Source organism: Lathyrus oleraceus, chromosome 2 (genome assembly GCF_024323335.1).
Source record: "Lathyrus oleraceus cultivar Zhongwan6 chromosome 2, CAAS_Psat_ZW6_1.0, whole genome shotgun sequence".
In the NCBI taxonomy this organism is placed as follows: domain Eukaryota; kingdom Viridiplantae; phylum Streptophyta; class Magnoliopsida; order Fabales; family Fabaceae; genus Lathyrus; species Lathyrus oleraceus.
In genome coordinates this window covers 473,651,141-473,663,272 of record NC_066580.1, presented here as the reverse complement: position 1 = coordinate 473,663,272, position 12,132 = coordinate 473,651,141, and the positions used below count along the sequence as shown (strand labels likewise).

Below are 12,132 nucleotides of genomic sequence, written 5' to 3'. Positions count from 1 at the left end.
ATGGATTTTATTTATTTATTTATATTCAGATTATTATACATGATTTTTAATTTCAAAAACAATCTTATTTCTATAGGTTGCCTACTAATGAACAGAAGGAGAAGCCTACTCAATCTGCAAAATCTCTTTCTAATTGGTCTGGTGGTTCTCAGTATTCGCCAGTAGAAAGGTTTGTTCATAATGCGAAATGTATGTCCTTAAGTCAGTTCTGCAAAATCAAACATGTATGTTGAATACTATAGAGCCGAATTTATCTTTACTATTACAATTATATTGTTTGCTTTTTGAAATTAATATCATTTTTTATTTGCTTTTAGGAAACTTTATGTGTTACTGTAGCAACCACATTGAAATTTGCTGTCTCAAAGTATGGATGGTTTTATTATGGCTGCACAAGGTGTTCTTCGAAGGCACATAATCCTGAAAAAGCTTATGAATGTTCATGTGGGCAAAAAGTCGAACAGCCTATACCAAGGTACATATAATCTAGATGAATTGCAAATAAATTTGGTAATGGATTTGTTATTGATCATATTATTTTCTTCGTTTAAAATACTATAGGTACAAGATTGAGATATATGTTAGCAATGGTGAATCAAAATATCGATTTGTATTCTGGGATTCCGAATGTGCTGCTATACTTGGAATGACTGCTGAATTTATGCATAACTCTATGGTGGAGGTACATTGTTATACATAAGTTAAAATGTTAATAGTTTATCGAGTTGTAAAGTTCAGATTATCACTCATGGTTGATATTTTATTTTTCCATTAGAATGAAGAAGATGATCCAATGGTTTATCCTGATGAGCTTGAAATGCTGTTGAATAAGAAAATGGCTTTTAGAGTTAAGGTGCAGCCAACGTTTTCCCAAGCGTCTGTTTGGAAGCTTTGTGATGATGAAGTCTTTGTTAAAGAGATTGAAAATGACTACATAGTAGAAGACGTATAATATTCACTTAATTCATGTATTATTTAAACATTTAACAAGTATAATAAATATTCGATGTTTCAATGTGCAGAATCAGTCTAAAATTGAATATGCAAAGTTGGTCCCTAACAAAGAAAATTTGGAAACTTCCGCAGTAAGTATCTTCATTTGTTAACATAATAATTTTCTATGATAAATATTGTATTATTATAATTCATTTTATATCTGACAATTAATTTTTTATATTGCAAGCAAACATTATCTGCATTTGGTGAAAATGATCCAGAATCAATTATTCTAATGACTCCGGCTAAGGATGTTGTAATTGCTGACAAGGGTGAAGAAGTTGATTTTGAAGCGTCTGGCGCTACACAATTATCAGGCACCAAACCATCCAAGAAATTAAAGATAGAACCATCTTCTTAATTAGAATTTTCGGAAATTTGATATTGAAATATATTTTATGAACTTTTTAGCACCAGAATGAGTTTAAGTATGAAGTTATTAAGTATGAAGTTGAAATATATAAAAGTTAATTACCATCATAATTACTTAATTACCCTAATTACAATCCATAATACAACTACTTTCATGTTCCTATAAGTAATTTCGTATTAAACTCTATTTATACTACTAAAAAATATTACCGTTATTTTATTGTTGTTGCAATCTTATCATTCCAAAATGAAATCAATATTCTGAAATCAAATTAATTATTATTGTAGTTTTTTTTGCCAAATATTATCGTTACTTGATTTTCTTTAAATAACAAAATGAATATTTAATTGTATAATTATATGTTATTAAATTATAACTTTAAAATTAAAAATAACTATTTAATATAGTTGATTAATATTAATTGAGTAATTTAATATTATTGTTAATTTACCTACCAATTAATTATTATTATTGTTATTATTATTATTGATATTTACCCGCCATATATGATAAGAATATTTTTAAAATTTAAATAGTATATTTATTATTTGATTTGATTTGATTTAATTGAGATCCAAACTCTATAAATTAAAATCGGTTACTTATTATGAACAATAATATAGGGTCATTCCAATGTCAATCTATTATTAATTGAATTTTACATAGATGTAATTTTGCAATAACACGCTAGCATATTGAATCTTATACCGCTGTTATCTTTGCACTAACATATTTTATCCTTTCAACAGAATAATTATAGTAAATACGTACATTCTATATACCGAATTATAATAAAAATGTATTAAAATCAAAAGCAATAAAACTGTTTACAGTAAATAAAAATATAGAATAACATCTTAAAATTCTATTCTATTTGATTATTCATTTACTTATTACTAATTTATTTATTATATAAAAATATATCAAATAAAATTTTAAATATATGTTGTGTCATTAGCATTTATTTCAACTTTTAATTTATTATTGATTTTTTATTTCAATGAATTTTTCTTTAAATATTTATGATCATGAAGAAATTAGACTATATTTTTATTTACTGTAAACAGTTTTATTGCTTTTGATTTTAATACATTTTTATTATAATTCGGTATACATAATGTACGTATTTACTATAATTATTAAAATTGCAGGTAGTTCAGAAATGTTGGAGCAATGTTTGAATCTTGCATTCAACTGAATTAAGGATTTATAAAAAAATAAGGTATAATTATCATATACAGTGAATTGTCTTTTGATTGGTAATGGAAAATCTACATTGTTTGTTTGAAATGATTAAGTTAAGCATGCAACTATACTTTTTACCAATCTCACGTCATCATATATAGTATTATAACTCAACATATTTAAATTATTTATTTGCCAAAATATAGTTGAGGGTTGAAATGAATAATTATGTCAACTGCCTCCTTTCTATTGGCTAGGTTAGTGGAGTATTAAAATAATTCAGCCGTAAGATAATTAATGTTATGCATGATTTGTAATAAATCAATAAGAATATCAATTCTTTATACATTTAGTTGTATAAGAAAATGATTGTAAATAATTAAAGTGGACTAAGAAAATGGGCCCCACTAAATCCCACTATATATTATATAAAATATAATTAAAAAATTGATTCAAATATATCAAAATACATTAAAAGAGAGTTTTTCATTGGGTAAGGTGATGTATGATATGAGTAATTTCCAATGGGTGAATTATTTTATGGATTTGGGATAAAAAGAGAATTTTGAAATCTTGAATTATGGTGTGGATTTGGAATAAGAAGTGGATTTCCAAAATATGGGGTGTTTTGTTGATTTGGGATACAAAGAAGACTTCCATCATTTTGCATAAAATTGGAGCATGTGTTATGTTGATTGAGATTCATTTTCAAATGAAATGTGTACACAAAAAAATTAAAATAAAATAAAATAAATTGGTCAAATTTAGACTAGATGTGAGTGAAAATGTGATAAAATAAATTACCTATTTATACTACTAAAAAATATTACCGTTATTTTATTGTTGTTGCAATCTTATCATTCCAAAATGAAATCAATATCCTGAAATCAAATTAGTTATTATTGTAGTTTTTTAAGGTTGCGGACAGGTTTTGAATCATCACTTCCTAAAAGGTTGCGGGCAGGTTTTGTATAAACCCAGTTTTTTAAGGACCAAAGAATTGTACGAAGTTAAATCATTTTTGTTGCTGGACTTATTTCTCACAATTTTAACTAAAATTGTGAAGCTTTTGTTTCAATATCTTTTGTTGCATTTAAACCATAATGTATCAATTGCAATTAATTTCAACATTTGGTAGTATTAATTACTATATTTTAAAACAAATGAGGTTCTGGTATTTCTTTTACCTGGTTTATGTATTTTGGTTAAATAATCATTTATTATAAAAGTTAATATTTGCGCTTTTATACCTCAAATTAGTAACAGATTGGAAAATTTCATCTATTACTAAATAAATATATTTTTATTTCTTATGTCCAAAATCTCAATGATAAATGGAATGTTTATTCATAACATTAACAATGGAATATTTATTATATATCAATATATCAATAAATTATAAAAATATTTTTGTATTATATTTTTTGATTATTTTCTTAATATAGTATACAAAAAAATTAAGCAAATTATATTACTATAAATTAATAATGTTTTACTTTATTATGTCCCAAACTGGAAAAAGTTATTTGTGAAAATTTTTTGAACCCATTTATTGATCATTTAACATCCATTACATTAAAAAAAACTCTTATGCAATAAATTTGTGTACGTTGATCCAACCATATATATATATATATATATATATATAATATATTATATTTTAATTTTTTTAAAATAAATTATTGCACTTGCGCGACCCGTGCGAACGCACGGGTCCTTTACTAGTTTAAAATTAAAAAAAAATCATATTTAAAAATAAAGAATTCATTTCTCAATTAAAGAGAATGGTTGATTAAAATAAAATAAATTTATTTTGATACTAACTCGTAAGATGGAAAGTTAGTAGTGTGCATCATTATTGAGTGATATTCAATTTGATACAATATAAAATATTTTTAAATACACATCAATTTAAAATATGTCACTTAATTATAAAATGAACAATGATCATATAAATGCAATTGTATTAAATAGTTATATGAAAAGAAAAGAAAAAGATAAGCGACTCTGTGACATGGAGAAAGAAAAAAAAATTATTTTTAAAAATTAAGAATTTTGTCTCTCAAATAAGATGGATGTTGATTAAAATAAAATAAATATTGTTTTAATAATGATCCATAAAATAAAAAGTTGATTTTATGCACCATTATTGAATTATAAAATAAACAATAATTATCTAAATTATGAATAATTTTTTTAATAATTATAAAATAATTTTGTTTTTATTTTGAGATTAAATTTTATATTTTAAAAGTTTAATATTTTTTAGTATTCTTCTTCCTTAAATTAAAAAGAGATTTTGAATTTATTATTTATATTTAAAAGATAAAATAGGAAAAAGAAAATTAAGAGAGAGAAAGTTAAAATGAAAATGAGAAAATGCATGAAAAAAATGTGTAGATACGATTGAAGCAAAAGTGCTGTTAATCGGATTAAAAAAAAAAGGCATGTCCTGTCCTATCCAAAAAGATAACTTCCAAGTCTGAAGCAAAGATAACAGAACGCAGAAGCGAAAGAACAAGAGTTTCGAAATCCATTCAATGGCTACATCCACGAAATTGGTTGAATCATTAGGGAACTTAGAGAGAGATTCATTCCTATCCCTTCTCTCCAATCTCATCGCTGAATCCAGACACGTCCAGAACAATCCACCCGAACTCATTCCCGAAGAGGACAGAGTAGTCAACCACTTGTTAAACTCACTCTTACCCTTCAGCACCACCACCGGCGGCGGTCCCTTAATCCTCAACCATGTCACCTATTTCCCCGGCAGAGGTAACCTCATCGTCGAGTACCCTGGAACCGTTCCCGGCAAGATCCTCTCCTTTGTTGGCTGCCACATGGATGTTGTCACTGCAAACCCTAACAATTGGGTATTTCTATATCACTTTCATTTTATTGCACATCAATTTATGTATAATTTTATATTAAATGTGTTGAATTTCGTGTTCATGTGAAGGATTTTGATCCGTTTACTTTGAGTATCGATGGTGATAAGCTTAGGGGTCGTGGAACTACTGATTGTTTGGGACATGTTGCACTTGTTACTGAACTCATGCGGAAGCTTGGTGAAACTAAGCCGAATTTGAAATCAACTGTTGTTGCGGTTTTTATAGCGAATGAAGAGAGTTCTGCGATTACTGGAGTTGGTATTGATGCACTTGTTCAAGATGGTCTTCTCAATAAGCTAAAGGAAGGTCCTCTGTAAGTCATTATTCAGTTGAAAATCTCTCTATCTATGTATTTATGTAGAATCTTAGAAGCATCAACACTTCGGATTGAATGTGTGTTTGGATGTTCGGGTGTTCAGTGTCCAAAGCAAGACACTGATGCCTGTGCTTGTATTCAATCATTTATATTTTCTTACATTATTATTGCTGGTATCTGTTTGTCTGTGTTATGTCAAGTGCCGTTGCTTTATTATGCAGAACTTTATTTTGGTTGGTTGTTACAGTAGCTGTTTCAATCCCAATTATAATATATTTGTAGGATTTAACTTGTTCAGTTTTTGCTCAGGTTTTGGATCGATGTGGCTGATAAACAACCGTGTATTGGAACTGGTGGTATGATACCTTGGAAACTTCATGTCACTGGGAAACTTTTTCACAGCGGGTTGCCTCACAAGGTATGCTCTTACAAATTTTTCTGTAGTTTTATTATGATTTTTCATGTAATGATGTCTTCACTGTGATGTGATTGTAAACTGTGGCAGTGTTTGACAAACACATGGACTGTTAATTTACCCCATTTGGCTCTACCTTTTCTTGGGAATTCTCTTTTTTAACATTTTGTAATGTTCTGATATGTTTTTAATACGTATCAAATAGAATATACTCATAGGAGGATCATATGATATGCTCTGTCTTGTTTTGATCCATCTGCTAAATGCTATCTTAATAATAATCACATAGACTTTAGTCCCGATCCTCTGAGCGCCTGTAAAATGCATATGAACACACGTACTGGATTCTGTCTAAGATCTGCATGTAATTATGATTGTATCCACGACTTTTAGGTGAAAGAATGAAAAATGTATGTCTTAATCTCCTGCTCAAGAAATTGTTATAGTAGGAAATCAATTATCATTTAATCAGGGAAAAAATTCTATCTCAAGAAATTGCTCTTTAATTCGGCCACTCTAGTGATCAGATTTAATTCATTTGTAACAAGCTTGGTGCATACAACTTGAGGAGGAGTGTTGGAAAGTATCATTTATGTAGGGGAGTTTTTTTTTTTGTTTTAGATGTTTAGTTTCCTCTTCTATGGTTTCTTCTTATACAAACTTTCCTAGATTAATATATAAATATTTTCTATGTCTATGAATGTTTATGTTTATGCCGAGGGTTTCCTTAACCAATCAAGTAAACAATTTTCCCATTTTAGGAGTATCCATGAGTTTGTTGAATTAAGGAAGACCAATATGATGCCCAATCTCCAAGCAAGAGGTTGTTTTGACTGCTAAGTATTGTAGTTGTAAAATCATCTTATATATTTGGTTACCTGTAGGCTATAAATGCTCTGGAGCTAGCCATGGATGCCATAAAGGAAATCCAGCTGAAGTTTTACAAGGACTTCCCACCTCATCCACAGGAACAGGTTTATGGGTTCGCAACCCCTTCGACCATGAAACCAACTCAATGGAGTGGTAAGTTTTGGGGTCTAACTAAGTATTATTTTCATAGTTATTTTAATGAAAATGAAACCCTCAATTGTTATCAATGCATTCCCTACTGCAGATCCTGAAGGTGGAATCAACCAAATTCCAGGGGAATGCAACATTTCAGGAGATGTCAGGTTTATTCTCCTCCTTAGAATTACTCAAGGCTATTTGTTATCAATGATGCGGCTTTACTGAGATATTGTGTGTTTGTTTGTTGCAGATTAACTCCATTCTACAAGTAAGTTACATCTTATATATATTGTGGCCATATATCAATATTTTGGAAGCTTTCGGCTAACTTTTTGCTTTTCTATTTCATTACTTTCTTGCAATTGCTAAATACACAGATAGAAGCAAACATGTGAAAGAGTTCTGTTTTTATATGAATTTTCATGCCCAATGCTCTAATGACTTTTTCAGTGTGAAGGATGTAATGAAGAAGCTGCAAGAATATGTGGATGACATTAATGAGAATGTACAGAAGCTAGAATCTCGGGGTCCAGTTTCAAAATATGTCCTACCAGATGAAGGCTTAAGGGGGAGGTGAGGCTTCTATCCTTACTTAACAAAGAAGTCTGCCCTGCTCAAGAGTTTTGACAACTTTCGAAGAAATTCAGTTTTGACTTCTCTAGATTTAGAGTTAATAAACAGTTTGTTTTACTTTCGAATATTTAACGACTTGATAATTTGTTTTCATCTCTTGATTTAGTTTTTTTTCTTTATCGATTTTTTGCAACTACTTATGGTTCCCTGGCTCCTCTTTTACAGCCTTACTCTAACTTTTGATGAGGCTAGTTCTGGAGTTGCCTGTGATCTCAATTCGAGAGGTTTCCATGTTTTATGCAAAGCAACTGAAGAAATAGTTGGAAATGTAAAGCCTTTCTCAATTACTGGGAGTTTGCCTCTCATTCGGGAACTTCAGGTGAAGATATATTCCCATTGTCATCCATGAAAGCTTTTGTATTACTCATTTCTTAACTTCTTTTCTCTGTCACAGGATGAAGGTTTTGATGTTCAGTGTGTTGGCTATGGTATGGTTCTGCCTAAGAACAAACTTATGTATATATATAATTTGGAAGTAATAAAAATATTAACTCATATTTCATGTTATGTTCAGGTCTGATGGCAACTTACCATGCTCAGAATGAGTATTGTCTTTTTTCAGACATGTCACAAGGATACCAGGTGTTTGCGAGCATCATCGCGCAATTGGAAAATTGAGAATGACATAGGAACTAGTCATACAAGTGTCAAGTGGACTATGAATATGTCTTGTTGAGATTAATATGATTAATTGTTAGATTGTGCAAATGACTTAGTTCAAACGTTCTTGACTTTTCCTGAACATTTACAAGATGGACGAACTTGATTTAATTTGTGTGCCATAAATTTCGGTTAAAATGCAGTGTTTAATTTGTTTGCTTGTGAAATGGGGATCTCTATATTAATTTCAGCATAGTTCTTTTTTCCTGAGCTTAGACCCTCTTGTTAGTAAAAACAAAATGCATATTTAAAAAAATATAAATACAAATGTTTTTACAAAATAAACTGAAATAAAAAAATTGCTGTTGATTTTTTTTTTTGTATAATCCAAATGTAGCATCCAAAAACTAAAGTTTCTGAGTAATTTATGTTAAGATGTATTTACTTGTTTCAAATTAAAAATTATGTTTAAAAACTTTGAATTGAAAATGTGTTATAAGTGCTTTAAACAAAAGTTGTTGAGCCTTAATTCAAGTTAGTTATTTTCTGTTAGTCAACAGTTAGACTGTTTTAGTTAGTTTTATTGTTTTGCTAGCTAACCTACAAATATTCTATATGATTGAATAATAATACATGTGTGCACTCATTTTTGCTCTCTTTAATTAATATACTAAATCTGAAAAACTGGTATCAGTGAGCTCGGTTCAATTGGTAGAAAATAGTGATTGTAGCTAGGTGGAAATCAACAATTTTCTAACAAATTTATCAATTCTTGATGATAAAAATTGGGACAAGCAATGTAAACAAATGAAAGTCCTCTTCAATGTTTAAGATGTGAGTGAATTTGTAATTGAAGGTGTACAACCATTGATTCAGAATCCACCAGAAGTTCAACGAGCAACATTTAAGGAACTGAAGAAAAAAGATCAAAAGACATTGTTTCATGTTCACCTTGATGCAACTTGTATTAAAGGCAACTCAATGATTATGAAGAATAATGCACTGGAAATGTTTGACAAGAATCAAGAATTGGTGTTGACATCGCCATTGGCAAAGAACATACCTTTCAAACATTTATATGCGTCTCTATATTAAGAGTATTTGACTCTTTGTACTACAGAGATGTACTTGAGACAAGAAGGAAGAAACTGGATGATAGGTGTGAACCTACGATATTATTATGGTATCATGAAATAGGTTTTTATAGACTATACAATTCAATTAAACACACAATTCTAGTAAGTAGATATGTGATTGTGTGAGCCAAAATCTTGGAATTGGAGTAAAAAGGAAAGGTGTACAACTAAATGTTCCACTATTGATTGATCAGGAACAAGAAGAAAAAGATAAAGGGATGATTGGATTACCATGTACATAATCAATTCAGGAAATAAGAACTTCAAAAAGGCAAAGGTTTGTGTCAACAAGGTTGGAAAATCATGTAGTTCTTCGTCACAATGAAGTAAATGATGAATGAGATTTTCTGCATTTTTCTCTATTTGCTAATGTAAAACCAATAACCCATGAAAAAGTGTGAAGGGATGCAATGGTGGAAGGATTGAAGGCCATGGAGAAAAATAATACTTGGCGGCTTAAAAAGTTGCCATCAAACATGAGAGATATAGATGTGAAGTGGGTTTTTAAAATGAAGCCGAAGTTAGAGATAGTCAAACCTAAGATTAGTTATTAGAGGTTTTATGCAGAAAGTAGACCTAGATTATGATGAAGTTTATTTACCTTTGGCAAAGCTCGAAACTATGAGATTAATTATTGTAGAATCTTATTTTGTAGGTGGTATTCTTTTAATAAGGACATCAATTCTTGATTATGACAACTAATGTCTTATGACAAGTCATGCATAAGCGGCTAAGCGGATAAAGATGCAAACCTAAGTACTATAGTTTGATGGACTTGACTATCCGATGATGACAATCAAATGAAATATAACTGAAGTCTCATCTCAAGCTACTCATGCATGTGTCTACGAAAGAGTATGCATATAGCAAAGTCTTGAAGTGCTAACGACCTTCCTAAATTAGTAGTGAATGAACCAATTATATAGCATAAAGGCTTTATTGTAAAAGTGTATGGCTAAAGCGCGGGCGCGCACATACACAAATATTTTTTCAAATTGTTTTTTTTATAAGAAAATATCTTCAAAAATATCTTGAAGTTGTGCCAGATGAATTGTGGGCTGTCAAAATAGCTATAAGCAAAATTTTGATTTATCTAATAGATTAGCACTTTAGTTCAATCTATTAGCACAGTTCAAAATTGAGTCCCAATCGATTAGGACTACGCCTTAATGATGTACAACAGATAGATATATTTTCCTTCCTTTTTTAAACTTACAATCGATTATATTTCAAACTTCTAATCGATTGTAAACATGTGTCAATATTATATTATCATAAAATGCATTTATTTGAAATTCCTTTTTGAGCCAATAAATAGAGGTTCATTCCCTAATTTCATTTCATCCAGAGTCGTGTTTTGACTCTCTCTCTCTCTCTCTCTCTCTCTCTCTCTCTCTCTCTCTCTCTCTCTCTCTCTCTATCTATCTATCTATCTATCTATCTATCTACCTATTTGTCTATCTCTCTCACTCACTCTTTTTTCTTTACTTTCTCTCACTAAAATTATTGTCGGAGTGCTTATGCAAGAAAGTTATTTCGTGAGTGAGAATAAGTTGTAATTCTGTAAAGGTAGAATAGTAAATTCATGAAGGGATCTTTTGGATACAACTTGGTTGAATATTATCCGGTTAGGGATTATTGTTTGTGTTAGAAGCTAAAACCATAAAAGCTTTGGCTTGCGGATTGTGTGATCAAACCCTAATTTAAGTTCGAGATCAATCCATATTAAAATCTCATAGGTTCTTGGTCAGTCCAATATAAAACCAAGATTAAATTAAAGCTTAGCCCTTGATAAAATTTTGGATAAGGTTCGAGACTAGCCCGATATTAAAATCTCATAGGGTATTAGTTAGCCCGTGTAAAACCAAATTTTAAGATTCATGAGCTTAGCCCGTGACAAAAGCTTACAAGTTTTAAGAAACTTGAAGACTAACCGCTCCAAGATTCTTGGTTATGTGAAGAAGACTAACCGCTTCAATCTACCGTGTGGAAACAAGACTAACCGCTTCAATCTGCCGTTTGGAAGAGAAGACTCAAATTGCTATATTTTGAAGTCTTGTATTATTTGGTTGGAGGTCAACTATCTTTCCTTGTATAAGGGGGTCCGAAAGTCTTTCCTATTAAAAGCTCTCAATATTTATTGGATACTCTCAAAATCAATTCTTAGGGATAAAAATAGGTCGCTTTCTTGTTTGACCAAACCACTATACATCATGGTGTTCATCTCTTTCCCTTAGCTCTTTATTTTTCTACTATTTACTTTTTACAAATTATTTTTTTCAATACTAATTATTTAAAATGTTTTTAAACTCTGATTTTACTTTCGAAAGTTTTTCAAAATTACTTTTTTCTGAACCACACAATTCACTCCTCTTCTTGTGTGTGAAGTCTTAAGTCCATCAAGTGGCATTAGAGTCTAACACTTGTTTAAAGACTAATCGTCTCACGAGGAAGCTGACTTCCGACGAGAGGTATTTTTTAAACACACCACTACTTTTCAATGATAGTAAATTTAATATTTGGGAAGTTAGGTTTAGAATTTTTTTTCAAAGCAAAAATCATGAATTATGGAAAATAAT

General features: G+C 29.9%; 1 protein-coding gene across 1 annotated transcript; it reads left to right on the top strand.

Moving 5' to 3' along the window:
• The first annotated feature begins 4,953 nt into the window (after positions 1-4,953).
• On the top strand, positions 4,954-8,644 carry LOC127120525 (acetylornithine deacetylase). The gene is made up of 10 exons (XM_051050977.1): positions 4,954-5,427; positions 5,514-5,758; positions 6,071-6,179; positions 7,061-7,199; positions 7,291-7,348; positions 7,435-7,452; positions 7,635-7,757; positions 7,983-8,136; positions 8,212-8,245; positions 8,332-8,644. Exons 1-10 carry the CDS (start codon positions 5,095-5,097, stop codon positions 8,433-8,435), a joined length of 1,317 nt encoding a protein of 438 aa, XP_050906934.1. The 5' UTR covers positions 4,954-5,094; the 3' UTR covers positions 8,436-8,644.
• Positions 8,645-12,132: the final 3,488 nt, after the last annotated feature.

Coding starts and splice junctions, on each gene's coding strand:
- LOC127120525 (XM_051050977.1), top strand. CDS start 5,095: ATGGCTACATCCACGAAATTGGTTGAATCATTAGGGAACTTAGAGAGA. Junction 7,758..7,982: donor GATGAAGGCTTAAGGGGGAG/GTGAGGCTTCTA, acceptor CCTCTTTTACAG/CCTTACTCTAACTTTTGATG. Junction 8,246..8,331: donor TGTTCAGTGTGTTGGCTATG/GTATGGTTCTGC, acceptor TGTTATGTTCAG/GTCTGATGGCAACTTACCAT.